Consider the following 17892-nt stretch of genomic DNA (forward strand, 5'->3'; position numbering starts at 1 on the left):
GCAAAAGAAAAAATTGTTCTCTTCAATTTTTGTTGTTTTGTAGATAGTTAAGCACAGTTTAGGACAATAACGAAATAATTTGTATGCTTTCGCAGCTCTCTGTTTCGCATTTTTGTAAAAGTGGAAGTTTTCTTGCTTTTCTATTTTTTCAGATAAATGTATTCCCTACAAATGTATTAGTTCGCCGGCCGCTGTGGCCGAGCGGCTCTAGGCGCTTCAGTTCGGAACCGCGCTGCTGCTACGGTCGCAGGTTCGAATCCTGCCTCGGGCATGGATGTGTATGGTGTCCATAGGTTAGTTAGGTTTAAGTAGTTCTAAGTCTAGGGGACTGATGACCTCAGATGTTAAGTCCCATAGTCCTTAGAGCAATTTGAACCATTTTGTATTAGTTCACGAATTTATGCACCCGCACAACAGCATGTGCTAACCATACATTTCCTTGTTAAATGTTCGCTGGTAGTCACGATTATATGATTTCATCACTCTCTTAATCAAAAATCTGTTATCAGAGACCCTAGTTCCTTTGCGGCTAACTTTTCCTGTTAATTTACTTTTCTGTTCCCGGAATGAGATTTTCACTCTGCTGCGGAGTGCACACTAATATGAAACTTCCTGGCAGATTAAAGCTGTGTGGCGAACCGCGACTCGAACTGAGGACCTTTGCTTTTGGGGGCAAGTGCTCTACCGAGTGAACTACCCAAGCACGGATCACAACCCGTCCTCTTTTCTGTTAACATTTAAAATAGATTCAACATAGTTCATGTTTACACTGTTCACGAAAGCCGATTCCCGCACAGTAAACAACAAATTCCAAACACGAACTGCCGTTGTGGAAACGGTTAAACGCAAATAGTAATGTCTACCAACATGGTCACTTGACTAGAGTACAAAGAGGCGCTGAGATCCATAGGAGCCTAAAGCACACCGCCATCGATTCGACATTTACGTGAATATCAGACAAACCAGCGAGACAGCTTTTCGCAAATTTTCATATATAAAATGTGGGCCTACAGCACCGATAAACCTGACTCACCATAAGATCGACAGATCTCAGAAGATGGCCACGAGAGCAGGCAATGTCGCGCTGTTAGCAGACATACTCGAGTCAATAGTTGCTGCCATAGCCCATTAACGCCAAAATCGCCGCTCCGTCCTAACGGATACGTTCGTCACACGTCCCACATTGATTTCTGCGTTATTTCACACATGTGGTGGGAGGTAATGCCTGAAATTTGGTATTCTCGGCAAACAACCGGCACTGTGGATCTTGGAATACTGTATTCCATAACGATTTCGTATATTTATCGCTATCCCATTACTTTTGTCACTGCAGTGTTTAACAGCACCGCGATGGTGCAAGTGCTCGTCCTTATTTGACTGCAAAACCACTATCTTCCACGTAACAGGCAACTGATTTCATGTTGATAAATATAAGCGCCAAGTTCTAAACATTACAATTTCTGAGAGACTGCTTACCGAATTTTGAGGTGCGAAATGCCATGGAATTCATCTCTTAGACAATATTAGCAACAGATACTACTTAGTTCCATTTGAAAATGTTCAAATGGGTGTGAAATCTTATGGGACTTAACTGCTAAGGTCATCAGTCCCTAAGCTTACACATTACTTAACCTAAAGGACACACACACACACACACACACACACACACACACACACATGCCCGAGGGAGGACTCGAACCTCCGCCGGGACCAGCCGCACAGTCCAGGACTGCAGCGCCTTAGACCGCTCGGCTAATCCCGCTCGGCTTCCATTTGAATAAGCGACACTGTTGCAGTTTGCCATCCAATAAAAAGAAAAATTTAATCACGTATCTTTATTGGACTTTTAACAAATCGTACCTGACCAGAAACAAATATCCCCTGCTACACAGTCATGCATTATGCATTACGTATGTCTTTTTTTTTTTTAAGCTCATAACGTTTGCGAACATTTACTTTCAAGAGTAAGGCACACAATGAGTAAAAATAGAATCAAAATCTCAGAGTAACAGCCACTTTGGTCGAATATAAACTGATACTTCAGTTTCCAAATTCAAATGCCTCATTAGCTCTATGACTTGTAATTAGTTATATATAAAATTATTAATGAAAGCTCATATATAAAATGGCAAAATTAATTCCATGTTTTTTTTAGAATAATGAATCATAAATTAATAAATTCTAAGTTACTTAAATGTATTAAATATATACACCTATGAGCGTCCTTTCCATCCCCTCCCCCGCCAGCGGTTATGTTAGTGTGAAGTACGAGTATATTATGTGCGGCCCAAAAATACTCATTTCTTCCAATATGACTCAGGTAAGCTGAAAGGTTTGACACCCCTGTTTCAGAGCTAGAGTCACCTGGGGTGCTAAGTGGGCTCTGTGATGTTGAGCGATGAGCACAAAGCGCATAGAGCAGTTGGTGGAAAGGCTAACGTAAGGTCTCACACTAAAAACGCCTTGAGGAATGTCTCCACAAATTTTGGTAAATATCGGACTGATGGCTCGTGGTGTAACACTTTCTATTGCCGTTTGTGTATCTGCAACAGTTTGTGTATGAATTGTGTATCACTTAGGCTTCTGGACAAGTTATGGAGCATTCAGTCCACTGAATAACTCTACGATGAAGGTTCAAAATGGTTCAAATGGCTCTGAGCACTATGGGACTTAACATCTGAGGTCATCAGTCCCCTAGAACTTAGAACTACTTAAACCTAACTAACCTAAGGACATCACACACATCCATGCCCGAGGCAGGATTCGAACCTGCGACCGTAGCGGTCTCGCGGTTCGAGACTGACGCGCCTAGAACCGCTCGGCCACACCGGCCGGCCGACGATGAAGGAAAACGCCAGTGGTCTTTCCTTTTCCCTCTTCTCTCGAAAGAGCCACCCAGCATTCGCCTCTAATCGTTTTGGGAGTGCCAGATTAGCCGCGTAATAAAAGTTAGTAAATGTTACGGGGCCCCGTGCATTATGGGGCCCGCGCCTGGGTGTAAAAAAACTTAGATATTCTGTCTACTGTCCAACGGAAAAATGGTGGCGACCAAATTTACGATGAGTAATAACAATTGCAGGTAATTTCTAAAAGTGAGCTCTGGAAACACCATACATTGTGTGTCTTAATGTAACAATACCGGGTCTAAGGCGCTGCAGTCATGGAGTGTGCGGCTGGTCCCGGCGGAGGATCGAGTCCTCCCTCGGGCATGGGTGTGTGTGTTTGTCCTTAGGATAATTTAGGTTAAGTAGTGTGTAAGCTTAGGGACTGATGACCTTAGCAGTTAAGTCCCATAAGATTCCACACACTTTTTTTTTTAACACCATCGCAAAATTTACAGGGGATTCCCGAACGTTTTCAAATCTAGTCGTAATAACACGATCAGTTAGAATATGCTTCTCGTTTACCAATAAGAAAGTAAATATTGGATATCCTGTTTATTTATGTAAGTCTATTATTACAGTCGTTCACACCTTCTAGAGTACTTACTTTTCTTACAGTAATTTTGAAACGAGACGTCTAGAGTAAAGTTTGCTTTCTTGTCGGAGGACTATTGTATAACGCGGCTTCTGCGTTTCTTTCGTGTCGGCGTTTCTTTGCCGGCCGCTGTGGACTAATAGGACAACAGTAGAAGATATTAAACGAGTGAAATATAATTAATTTTATCTAGTGATTGCGTAATTTGCCGACAAGAAAAGGGAAGCACTGAAGAACAAGGTAAGCGTATTTGAATTGTTTATATATGCTACACAGTTATTAAAAAAAGCCAAGGAGGTTCTATGAGCAACGTACATAACACTGTAGGTATCAATATCGGTATTTGATCTGATCATATAATGTTATCATTATAATTCATTTACTTACGAATACATAAATATTTATTTGCCCCTGAGAAAACAGGAGTGGGATTGTATTCCTGATAACACCCATAAAATGGTGCACGAATGGATGCCAGTTTTCAACCCGTGGTTCGATCCACCCTGCTGGACCCTCGTTTGTGAAAATGTAATTAAAATGATTTGCCGTGAGACACTAAACCATTAAAAATAACTAAAACAGCTATAACGCTGCAGGCTTGGAAACTAAGGGCCAGTGTTCAGTACTTTCAGGAGGCTAATTTCTTTTTAAATCGTTATCAAAAAGACTGTGGTCTTCATTTCTTAAACTTGGTTTTAGTTAAAATTCTTTTCTTAAATTCCAATTCTGATCCTTGAATACCTCCTGTCAATCACTGTATTAACTTCATTATTTTGCACAAATTTAATGAAGTGGATTTTTTATAAAAATGTAATTGCAGTAAGATAGCGTTTACATTAGGTTGGTGCATAACTTCATAGCGTTTTTGTTTTGCATATTGGTATGCCGGTTGCTACGATTTTGTGTGCAATGGGGAAGGTTCAAAAATCGGATGTGTGGTTACCGCATGCTGAAAGTCAAAATCACAAAAAGTCGAGCGGTTATAGGGGCTACAGTCTGGAACCGCGTGACCGCCTACGGTCGCAGGTTCGAATCCTGCCTCGGGCATGGATGTGTGTGACGTCCTTAGGTTAGTTAGGTTTAATTAGTTCTAAAGCAGTTAAGTCCCATAGTGCTCAGAGCCATTTGATGGCCGCTCGTCTTTAGTAGGCTCGTGAAGAATACCGGCCATTCCTATCCTGTATCGCCAATGGTGAAGACAAATGGCGTCTTTCTGCTAACATAAGGAAAAGAAAGGAACGTTTGAGCCCAAACAAAGCAGCAACTCCCCGTACAAAGACCAACACGCATGCACAAAAGATAATGTTATGCAACTGGTGGAACAGCGGCGGTGTGGTGTCCTACGAATTGCTTCCCCGAGGTGTAACCATCATTGCTGACATTTATTTTGTCAACAACTGAGATTTTTTGCAGACGCAATCCAAGAAAAACAACCAGGAAGACTGCGTGAAGTGACGATAATCGTCCAAGAAAATGCACATATCCGTTTGGGACCAAAGTAAAGAGTTGTTTTACGAGGGCGTTCCACAAAGTACATTACGTTTTCGTTTGTATCCGTTAGAGGCGGGGAGTAGCGCGGCCATCTTGGTGTCATGGCATTCCGCCGCTCAGTCGGCATCCTGCCATGCTGGTGAGAGGTTCGTGCTGTACTCCGTTGAGTTACTGTGACAGTTTGAAATGTCAGCGTTAATTGAAAATGCCGCGAAGTGTGAAGTGCGTGCTGTAATAAGGTTTATGACTGCAAAAAACTGTACACCGATAGAAATCTATTGGCCGCTTTGTGAAGTGTATGGGGACAACATAATCACTGAAAGTGGAGTGCGTCAATGGGTCACAAAATTTAAAAATGGCCGAACTAACGTTCACGACGAAGAGCGAAGTGGAAGACCCAACATAGTGACTGCCGAACTTGTCGAAAAAGTCGATGCCGCGGTCCGTGAAAACCGTAATTTCACAATAACGGAACTCGCTATGAGTTTTCCACAAATTTCACGAAGTTTGTTGCGCGAAATCGTTCCCGAAAAGCTTGGTTACCACAAGTTTTGTGCAAGATGGATACCAAAAATCTTGACAGAGATTCACAAAAATCAGCGAATGGCTGCATCGTTAACGTTTTTGGACGCTTACGAGAAAGATGGCGACTCATTACTCGAGCGCATCGTTACTGGTGACGAAACATGGGTTAAGCATGTGAACTGCGAGACAAAATTGCAGTCAATGCAGTGGGGGCACACAAATTCCCCCCAAAAACCCAAGAAATGCATGCAGACAATGTCGGCAAGGAAGGTGATGGCGACTGTCTTTTGGGACAGAAAAGGTGTGATTTTTGTGGATTTCCTGGAAAGAGGCACTACAATAAACTCTCAAAGGTATTGCCAAACTCTGCACAACCTCAGAAGAGCAATACAAAATAAGCGCAGGGGAAAGTTGGGCTCAAAGATCTTGCTGATTCACGACAACGCCCGGGCCCACATGGCAAATGCCACTCGTGAAGTTCTCGAATGTTTTAAGTGGGAGTTGTTTCCTCATCCGCCGTACAGTCCCGACCTGGCAGCGAGCGACATCCACTTATTCCCAGCAATGAAGAAGTGGTTGGCTATGCAGCGTTTTGATGACGACGCACAGCTTCAAGAAGAGGTAACCACGTGGTTGAAGGCGCAGGCGGCCGAATTTTACGACGAAGGAATTTCCACGCTCGTCCATCGCTATGATAAGTGCATTAATTTAAATGGCAACTATGTAGAAAAGTAGTATTTAAGTGTAGCTTTCATCTGTATATAATAAAAAAAAAATTCAATACTTTATTTATTTTTAATTCCAAAACGTAATGTACTTTGTGGATAGCCCTCGTATTTTATATCCTAAACTTTAAGGCCCAAAGCAAATCGAGGGGCTGTTCCTAGCATTTACTACGGGGCCCGCTCTGGCGTAATCTGGCAGTGGGTTTCGATAAAACGGGGGAAATGTAAAGTCGCATGGGATGGCGGTTTCTCCGCTGCTGCCTGCGGCTACTTACCCGCTCGCATGGAGACGTTGCTGGCTGCCTCGTGCGCCTGCAACAGCGCCCTCCTCGTCACCTGCGGGTCCAGTGGGCCGAAGGCGGCGCGTCCAGACCGCGAAGAGCCGCGGAAGGCGCGCGTCACCGCAGAGCTGCCAACACAGAACCGTCGCGGGCTCACTCTCACCAGTATACATCCATCCAAATCAGTGGTTCCCAGCCCGGGGAGGGTAAAATGAACTTCTCTGAGGGATAGAAACTAAACGATTCGATCTCTTTCAGTCACGAAACTAAATTATTTCCCAAATATCATTATTACCACAATCACAATTTTATAAGACTAATACTATTTATATAAGTTATCGACAATTACTTTTTCTCAGTTGGCAGCATAATCCGGGGGAGGTTAGAGGTTCCTTCACATAGTCCACCCTCTACGCACGTATGTTGGGCTTTGTCCCGTATATCGCTGATGATAAAAAGTGAGACATACACGTAACAAATGCTAAATGTTTCACAACAATGCCTTCTCCAAATTGTAGATAGTACCTGCAGTCGTCCGGAAATTGCTTCCTTACTCGCTTCGAAACAGATAAATGAATTAATGGACAGCACAACGCAGCAGTAACCACGTAATTGTGTACACAGTATTATTATTATTATTATTATTATTAGACTGGTTAGACACAAAGCTTTAACAGTCTGAAGTCGTACAATTTGCGCCAGTTCAGAAGTAAGGGGTTCAGCAATAAAGTGATTCACAAACAGTAAGCATAGTGCACACATCTGACCCTGTTTGATTTTAAATGGGGATGCAGTGTGTCGGTCGAGCAAATGCCGCAATGGAGAGAAGTAATGCAGGGAAAGTGGATTTTTTCATCTAAGAAGGAATTGTGGGTAGCACTTGCGATACACTGCTAATTCCTTCATCATTCTCTCTCTCTCTCTCTCTCTCTCTCTCTCTCTCTCTCTCTCTCTCTCTCTCTCTCTCACACACACACACACACACACACACACACACACACACACACACCATTCATTTTTCATAAAGAAAAGCGTCTCAAGAAAAGTCTTTAGTTAGGTGCTGAAGTTGATCATAATCTGATGGAAAGGGAGGGAGGGAATACTAGCTAATGTCTGATTGCACTCAGGGGTAACAGTCTAAGAAAGGTTGGGGACCACTCATCTAAATGTTAACAAAAGCGCATGGGGCAGCAGATTGCGTGCAACGGGAGGTAGCCACCGAGGCAGAACAGAGCTAATTTCAAAATATCCATACTGTTCATGACCATTGCTCACCGGGAGATCGATCGCCACATGGTGAAGTATCGTGACATGACACGAGAAGAAAGTACGAGAGTCGTTCAATAAGAGATGCACACATTTTTTTTCTGAAAGAAGGTTGATATTATTCAGGAATCGAATACAGCATATTATTCCCCAATCTTTTGACTACAAAATCCTAGTTTTCAACATTATCTCCGTCAATGCGTACAGGGACGGCCTGTATGGCCACATGGTACCACTTTAATGGTCGACGTCGGAGACGATGTCTTGCTGTATCAATAACCTCCCCATTACCCACGTACTGCTTCCCGCAAAGTACATCCTTCATTGGGCCAAACAGATAGAAATCGAAAGGTGCGAGATCCGGACTGTAGGGTGAATGAGGAAGAACAGCCCAAAACAGTTTTGTGAGCTCCTCTCGGGTGCGTAGACTTGTGTGAGGCCTTGCGTTGTCATGGACTAGGAGAAGTTCATCTGCACTTTCCTGGCGCCCAGCATGCTGAAGTCGTTTCTCCAATTTCATGAGGGTAGCACAATACACTTCACATCTAATCAATGACAATACACTTCACAACTAATCAATGCACCATGTGGGAGTACATCAAACAGAATCACCCCTTCTGAGTACTAGGAAACTGTCACCATGACAGGCTGAGGGTGCGGCTTTGAACACTTTCTTCAGAGGAAGTGTGGCACAAAGCCACTCCACAGATTGCCGTTTTGTTTCAGGTTCGAAGTGGTGAATCTATGTTTCATAGCTTGTGACGATGTTCGATAAAAATTGTCACGATCAGCGTCGCAACGCGCAATCAATTCCGTCGCTCTTTATGGTCTTCTGTTAGGCGGTGAAGAACCCGGTGGGCACATACCTTCGAGTACCCAAACTGATGTACAAGTATGTCAGCACTACCAACAGACACGTCTTGTTGGGCAGCGAGGTGTTTGTGATCCGTCGATCAAAATTCAAATGCCTCTGAGCACGATGGGACTTAACATCTGACGTCATCAGTCCCCTAGAACTTAGGTTTAAGTAGTTCAAACTAACCTAAGGACATCACACACATCCATGCCCGAGGCAGGACTCGAACCTGCGACCGTAGCGGTCACGCGGTTCCAGACTGTAGCTCCTAGAACCGCTCAGCCACTCCGGCCGGCTCCGTCGATCACCTCGAACGAGAGTGTTCGCACGTCCCAACGTTGCAGCAGTCACAGGTCTGTGCGACCGGCCACCACGCAGGAAATCGGACAGGTTTGCAAGACCTTACTGCGGTGATGACAGACGCCTCGCCCAACAACTCGTCGTGCTTTTATTCTCTGCCAGGTCTCTGTAGACATTTTGGCAGTTGTGAGTAAGATGTGTGTGTTTCATCTGTTAGTGTGGGTAGGTGCTGAGTAACGTACGCTTTTTTAATGCTTTTGGCATTTGTTTCCACTAGTGCTTCCCTTTGGTGGATATGGACATTGCATATTTTACTACGACGTATTTTGCGAACCTGTTCCACATCTCATGGTTGTTACGATTGGGGTAGATTCTAGCGAAGTTACGTTGTGTGAGCCACATAAGATGTTAAACCCGGGTGGCGAATTTGATAATTTATACAAATGTGGAAATCACTTCTTAGTGTTAGTTGATTGCTTGGTCCAACCTATCCCGATCCTTTTTTTCGCACCCGGGCGCAATACCTCATCTTCCCTCCCACACTGTACCCCTACCCCCTGTTACCGCAAATTAATTTTATGCAGAGATAAGGTTTGGAGTGCTCAGAGCCCATCCTGGTGTTGGTTTGGCTTGGTTTTAGTTCAACAGCGGTATTTCTTATGCGGTTAGCGTTATAGTTCTTAGGATTTTATAGGCCCAAGTGTCAAGGAACTAGTATTCTGGAACATTCCAGAAGTACACCTTTTTGGCTTATGCTGTTATTTGGGTTAGCTTTTGTTTTATTACAACATGACATTCTAACAGCGATGTCATCCTTCCACCCACTCTCTTCAGTATCAGTAGTTTTGTCACTGGCTATAGTATATGGTGTTACAATATGGATCTTGGATGTCCGAAAGAACAGATACTGTCATATATATATATATATATATATATATATATATATATATATATATATATATATATATATATATAAGGCTCACCGGCCATTTGACCATCTTCTGTGGGGATGCACAAACAGTGCCCAAATTCTTACGTAAATCGGCGGGTAAGCCGCAAGTAATGAGTATGATGGGCAGGGGCACTAGGAATATAGTGCGGGACAATAACTTTTGCGAATGTGGGTCCCACGGGAGGCGTGCCAGAGGTAAGTTCCTGCAGTCGCACTATCCTCTGTGTCCTCGGTGGCTCAGAAGGACCAACCGGCACGGTAGCTCAGCGTGTTCGGTCAGAGGGTTAGCTGCCCTCTGTAATAAAAAACTGAGTTAATCAATCAACAACGAACTTAAAACCGATGTCTTACGACGTCCGCCCCGAGCAGATGCAACGAACAAAAGCGAACAAAATGAGATTAAAAAAAAATAAACAAGATGGATAGAGCGTCTGCCATGTAAGCAGGAGAGCCCGGGTTCGAGTCCTGGTCGGAGCACACATTTTCAACTGTCCTCGTTGACATATATCAACGCCTGTAAGCAGCTAAGGGTATTCATTTCACTTTGATTGCTTTTACAAATCACTAACCCCGCCCCATTAGAAGTACACATCCGCAGTTCCATTAGTATTAAATTTGCTCGATCCAGTCCACAACAGTGGCGTGGGACTGGCGACTGGAGCATTTCGCAAAAGAACCCATCAACAATCTACTAGCAGCGGCTGGGCCTATCCACAAAGTCCGACGACAGCACATAAAGCACACTGTAACAATACATCAGATGCCTTGTCACCCGTATTCCTCAATTTATTTCACCACTACCAATAAAAAGGCTTTCTATGACTCGACCCAGAGCTTTAAAGCCAGCTTGGACGCGACTGAAGTTCTGTGAAACGATCTCCAACTTCCTCTGCTGGTTTCTGCTCCTAGACCGCTTTCTCGGACGCCTCTAGGTTACCCGCCCACTGAGGCATCTGAGTCTGTCTCACAAGTTAACGTTAAAACTAATCCAATAAATAAATCCAGCTCTGAAACTACAGCAAAAATTCTGCAGCAAAGTGACTTATGCATACACCGCAATTTAAGAGTTATCCGTGGAATTAGAGGAACTTCTAAGGTGAAGATGAAAGATTATGACCATTGGTTATTATTAATAACCAGCTGCATACAGTTCACGAAATCCTAAACGCTTGTCGATGTGTCTCAACGACGTCACTGAACAACATACAGATTTCGCATTTTACAGCTCTGAAGTGCAGAAAACTGCCCTGGCGTGCTCGTCAGAAGTTAAGTAATGAAAAAGAAAAGAAAAAGAAGAAAGCAATTTTGCAGCCCTGAATATGTTAGAGTTATTGTGATGCACAAAACTCATTCCTGACTCGAATGAAATGACGGTGCAAGGTGCTCTGCACAATGCACCGTACTGTGGCTTACAGTGTGTATACGCAGAGTTATTGGAAGTAATCTCAACACTTAAACTGGAAGGAACACATAGAAAATGTTGTGGGCAAGGCTAACCAAAGACTCCGTTTTATTGGCAGGACACTTAGAAAATGTGATAGATCTACTAAGGAAACTACCTACACTACGCTTGTCCGTCCTCTTTTAGAATATTGCTTGCGCAGTGTGGAATCCTTACCAGATAGGACTGACGGAGTACATCGAAAAAGTTCAAAGAAGGGCAGCATGTTTTGTATTATCGCGAAATATGGGAGAGAGTGTCACTGAAATGATACAGGATTTGGGCTGGACATTATTAAAAGAAATGCGTTTTTCATTGCGACCGAATCTTCTCACGAAATTCCAATCACCAACTTTCTCCTCCGAATGCGAAAAGATTTTGTTGACACCGACCTACATAGGGAGAAACGATCACCACGATAAAATAACGGAAATCAGAGATCATACGGAAAGATACGGGTATTCGTTCTTCCCGCGCGCTATACGAGATTGGAATAATAGAGAATTGTGAAGGTGGTTCGATGAACCCTCTACCAGGCACTTAAATGTGATTTGCAGAGTATCCATGTAGATGTTGATAAAAGAATGTCAGTATTCAAGTTAGCAACTATATGGTTATGCACTCAGTAAGTTTATTCTCCAGTGATCTTGAGCAACATGGCTGCCAGACCAACGGAGAAGGCATTTTGCGTAGTTTATGCCGCACTTGCAAGAGGACGGTGATGATTTCATTTGTCAACAGGATGGTGCTCCACTGCACTTTGCCAATGATGAATGTGAGTTATTGTATACTGATATACTACGACGATGAATCGGTTCTCGAGTTGCGCTGGAGAATAGAAAGAATAATTACAAAAATAAACACACATTTATAGGATTTGTCGACAGAGAAAAGTGTTTGACAACGTAAAATAGTGTAAGATGTTTGAAATTGTCAGAAAAATAGGTATAAGCTATAGGAAGAACATGGGTAATACACAATATGTACGACAACTAAGAGGGAATCGTAAGGTTGGAATACCAACAGTGAAATGCTCGGATTAAAAACTGTAGGGCAGGGCTGTAGTCTTTCGCCCCTATTGCTCAATGTGCACCTCAGAGAAGCAATGACGGAAATAAAACAAAGGTGAAAGGATATAAATGATAGGATTCGCTGATAACATTGCTATCATCAGTGGAAGTGCGGGAAAATTTCAGGACACGTTGGTCTAATGAGTGAGCAGCAGCGATTAAGAGTATACCGAAGAAAGAAAAAAGTAACGAGGAGTAGCAAAAATGAAAATAGCTATTAACTTATCAAAATTAGGGACCACGAAGTGAAGGAATTCTGCTACGTTGGAAGCAAAATGGTACAATACAAACGAAGCAAGATAGTTAAAAGCAGGCATGCATAGGCAAATTGTGCACCCCTGGAGAAAAGATGTCTACTATCAATCAAGGGCCTTAATCTGAGGAAGAAATTTCTGAGAATGCACTTTCAATGCACAATATTGTATGGAAGTCAATCATAGACCGTAGGAAAACGGGAAAAATTGGGAATGCTACATAAGAATACCGAAAATTAGTCCCTTGCAGAATCATTAAGTAAAGGATTATGTGGAAAACACCGGCAAGAAAAAAGGACAAAATGATTTGAAATGTTAAGACACCAGGGAATAGCCTCCATGGTACTAGAGGAAGCTATAGAGGGTAAAAACTGGAAGAGAAAACAGAGTCTGGAGTATATCCAACAAATCATAGAGGATGTGGGTGTAAGAGCTAGTCTGAGATGAAGATGGCACACGGGAGGAATCCGTAGCAGCCAGCATCTAACCCGTAGGAAGAAGATTACCCACATTCCTATTTTCTTATTCATTATTAGACCTACTCCTATTTCATTTTATATTTGTAGCCTTGTACTCGCTTGACCAGAAGTCCTAGTCTTCCCGCCACTGCACTTTACTACATGCAAATTTAAACTATTCGTTATTCAAATTATCCATTTCTCTTTTCAAGTTCTCTAACCTATAAACTCGATTAATGGATCTAACATTGTGTGCTAGTTTTGTTTTTCCTGATGACATCCTTCTGAGCAGTCCTCACCCAGAGATCCGAATGTGGGACTATTTCATCTGGAATATTTTGTCTGAGGGGATGCCATGATCATTTAGCAATAGCGTAGAGCTGCATGCCATCTGGAGAAGTAACGGCTGTAGGTTTTCCTTGATTTCAACCGTTTGCAGTACCAGCACAGCTAGGCCACGTTGTCTAATGTTACAAGGCCAGATTCCAGACTGTTACCCCTGCAGCTACTGAAAAGACAGCTGCCCTCTTCAGAAACGACTGGACAGTCCGGTCTCTCTGCAGATACCTCTCTGTTGTGGTTGCACGTACGTTACAGCTGTGTGTATCGCTGACCACGTGCGGGCCACCCCATCTCGGTAAGGCCTATTGTTCATGAAAGGAGGGGGGGGGGGGGAGGAGTGGTTGTTCAGCCTAACCGTGGTGAGGGTTAGAAGACCGTTACCGTTCACAATATATACAAATAATCTAATAGATTATGGAAACTGCATGATGCAGTTTGCGAACAATACTGTTACACACAGTGTTCGGAAATTACCGTTAAAACTTCTATGATTTGTAGAGGGGAATGAATAGATAATATTCTGAATTGGAACCCATGTCTGGAAACGTAGCATTTACCTGCTACAGCAGTTTGAAAACATGTTAGTAATGCGACCACGTTTACAACTAATTTATTAGGTGTGACCCGGTACATCACTTATTTTACAATTACACTGATTTATCAGCAAAGAAACTAGCGCAATTGCTCTTGTACTATTGACGTGTTCTCTTCAATGGGATGCAGTATGGCGTCTTCCAATTAGGGTATATGGCAGTAATGGAACAACGAGGGCATCTCCTCACATTGCGGATTGCCTACGTTCACAGGCAAGTATACATTCAGGGGAATGCCTATTGTTATCTTTTGATTGACAAATGCTTCATCTATTGTTCTGCCAAGAGGATTCTGACAGCCTGGAGATAAGCCATCCTTTTGATAGGTAGGTCCTTAACCTATTGTTCAGTTAAGTGGGTTTCCGAGAAACCTTCACCCCCCCCACCCCCTCCCCCTCTGGGAACGCCCCTCGCCAACAATAGCACACTTTGGATATCAGTTTGATTGACTAATTAATTGAATCGATGAATTGATTAACCCCTCCACCTCTGGGAACCCCCCAGCCCTCCCCCACCTGGAAATTGGCCGGAAAAGACTCGGTTCACTGGCCATTTGGCGGGGAATCTATTGCAGTGTATGGATTATCAGGACAGACTTTAAAGCACCACCGGGCTCGCCGTTGTCGGCTGTTGGCCTCCATCTCAAAGTAGTCATGTCCTGATTCTGCATGCGTGAACCATCCTGACGTATACCGGCGCGTGTCAGACACACTTCCAAAGCAAACACACCTGACTGCGAATCGATCCTGAAACACAGTTGAAGTTAATTTGTGGTGACATAATTCTGATGTATGGAATGTAAGGTGGACGCAGTAGCTACTTCACACACACACACACACACACATACTGACGATGTCGCAACAGTTTAAAAAAAGAACGCTGTTCCAGAGTTATTAAATGTGGTGTGGAATATCACATCTTGAAGATGTCGCAAATGTTGCTTCAGAATGTGGCACAGAAAATATTGATTAAATCGTTAATATAGGCTTTCAAACAATTTGCTGCACACAATTTAAAAGTACTCAAACATAAACAACAGTGTAATGTTTTTGACAAGAAGTTTCATTAAATAATCCAAACCTGTAATTATGTGTCACCACGACTGGAGGCGGTGATGTATGAAATGACAGTTGGAATTTCAAATTACGACGTGAATTTATACAATCACGGTTGTGGAATTTTGACTGCTACAGGTCTGCTAAGTGTATTTTCTTTTTAAAGCGCTACAGAATTCCTAAATTGGTTCTCTCTGCTACAACAGGACGAAGATAGAGGGAAGAAAGTGTCAACCACGTGATGGGGATAGTAACATAAACAGCAACAAATACCTGTTGTAATGGTTCTTTATTTACGTGACCATTACGGCACTCGAACCTCAGTTCACGATACCAGTAATACAGTACTACTTTTCTGCTAAGTAACAGACATATTTTTGTGACAATATTCGCATTTGGTTTTATTAATGTATAGGCACTCCGATGTATCGATATATAACAGTGATATGGTTCTTGTGTGTATTCATTTCTGTGAGATTGTCATAAACTTTGACTTACTTGTAACCGTTTTGGCATGGATGCGCACAGAGCAGTCTATGTTTAACTTTGCGGACGTTAAGTTGTTATTTCGCTTTGTAAAAGAACAGTCAAGTCTTGTGTTTGGTTAAAGTGGAAATTAAATATATGAAGATTGATGCAAAACTGTTTTCTTGATGATGTGACAATTAAGAAGAAGTGTATGTGAATTTACAATAAGTTTAATAAAAATGTGGATCGTGAACACAAAGTCAAAAATTTCCTAGGTGATGGAACGTGTCAGTGCATGAAATTACAACATAAAAGTAATAACAGACAAAAATAAAATGTTTATGAACCCATAAAAAGTCAAGCCATAAGTTTAAGTAAACGCAATCAACAATACAGCATAAGAATCAGCTAAATTTTTCAAGGAACTCCTCGACAGAATGGGAGGAGTGTCACATGAGGTAACTCTTCTGTTTCGTTTTAAGAGTGCGTGGATTACTCCTAAGATTTCTGAATTCTAGCGGTAGCTTATTGAAAATGGATGCAGCAGTATACTGCACACCTTTCTGCATAAGAGTTAAGGATGTGCTGTCCAAATGCAGGTTGGATATCTGCCGAATATTAACTGAGTGAAAGCTGCTAATTCTTGGGAATATGCTGACATTGTTAACAAGAAACGACAGTAAAGAATACACAGAGAGGCCACTGTTAAAATACACAGACTGGTGAACAGAGGTCGACAATACGTCCGCGAACTTACACCACTTACCGCCTGTTCCTGAGCCAAAAATATCCTTTTAGAATGAGAAGAGATACCCCAAAGTATTATACCATACGACAGAAGCGAATGAAAATAAGCAAAGTAGACTAATTTTCGTATCAAACTATCACTTACTTCAGATACCATTCGAATCGTGAAAATGGCAGCATTAAGTCTTTGAATAAAATCCTGAATGTGGGCTTTCCACGACAGTTTATTATCTATCTTAACACCAAGAAATTTGAACTGTTCAGTGTCACTAATCATATGCCCATTCTGTGAAATTAAAAAGTCTGGTATTGTTGAATTGTGTGTTAAGAACTGTAAAAACTGAGTCTTACTGTGATTTAGTGTTAGTTTATTTTCTACAAGCCATGAAATTATATCATGAACTGCACTATTTGAAACTGAGCCAATGTTGCACACAACATCCTTTACTACCAAGCTAGTGTCATTAGCAAACAAATATTTCAGAATTTCCTGTAATACTAGAGGACATATCACGTAGGTAAATAAGGAACAGTAGTGGTCCCAACACCACTCCACGATTACCAGCAGGAAGCAGGTGAAGATTTGCTCTGGGAAAGCTATTAAAGTCCCGGCTTCCATCGATATCCTCAAAGACCAAGATCTACAAACAATGATACAAGCTGTAGTCTTATATGGAGCAGACACCTGGATCAACACCTAAAAGATGGAAAGAAAACTCCTGACATTTTAGAATGCCATTCTCAGACAGATTTTTTGGCCAGTGAAGGATGGAGATGAAAAGAAAGAACTGTTAATTGCAGGAGCTATATATGTCGATGGACATCGTGACAGTGATCACAGAAACAAGGCAGAAGTGGTGTAGACAAGTAATGCATCGAGAAGGCCAGATCATCAGGCAGGTAGTGGAGGGAGATATTAGAGGCGAAAGATCACGGGGAAGACCATGACTCCGATGGATTGATGAGGTCAGAGGATATGAGTACGCTGGAGGAGGCTGATTGTTGAGGCCAAAGACCGACTGTAGTTTGTGTGGCCAACGCATTAAGTGGCCCCAACACTGATCCCTGTGGCACCCCCCTCCCCTCCCCCACTTGACTGTACCCCACTCAGACCCCAAATCACAGCCATTCTCAACACTTGAATAATGACCTTTTGCTGTCTGTAGTTAACCTAAGATGTGAACTAACTGTGAGCTAATCCCCATATTCCGTAATGGTCCAACTTATGGAGCAATATTTTTGTGAGCAACACAACAAACACATTAGTAAGAACAAAAAATATGCCTAGCGTTCAAAACCTTTTGTTTAATCCATACAGTGCCTCACAGAGAAAAGAGAATGTAGCATTTTCAGTTGTTAAACGACTTCTAAAGCCAAACTGTACATTTGATAGCAAATTATGTGATATAAAATGATCAATTATCCATACATACACAGGCTTTTCAATAACTTTAGCAAACACTGATAGCATAGAAATAGGTCTAAATTGTCTACATTATCCCTTTCTCCCTTTTCACAAAGCGGCTTTACTACTGAGTACGTCAATCGTTCAGGAAATTGACCATTCCTAAAGGAAAAATATGGCTAAGAC

At 42.4% G+C, this 17892-nt stretch overlaps 1 protein-coding gene across 1 annotated transcript in view; it reads right to left on the reverse strand.

Annotated features, from left to right (window-relative positions):
* LOC126100465 (uncharacterized) overlaps positions 1–17892 on the reverse strand; it is a 164161-nt gene that overhangs the window by 22431 nt on the left and 123838 nt on the right. Inside the window, exon 3 of the mRNA XM_049911072.1 lies at positions 6494–6627. Coding sequence (XP_049767029.1) covers positions 6494–6627 — 134 coding nt within the window. The remainder of the gene's footprint in view (positions 1–6493; positions 6628–17892) is intronic.

The sequence above is a fragment of the Schistocerca cancellata genome, chromosome 9 (genome assembly GCF_023864275.1).
Source record: "Schistocerca cancellata isolate TAMUIC-IGC-003103 chromosome 9, iqSchCanc2.1, whole genome shotgun sequence".
NCBI classification, from domain to species: domain Eukaryota; kingdom Metazoa; phylum Arthropoda; class Insecta; order Orthoptera; family Acrididae; genus Schistocerca; species Schistocerca cancellata.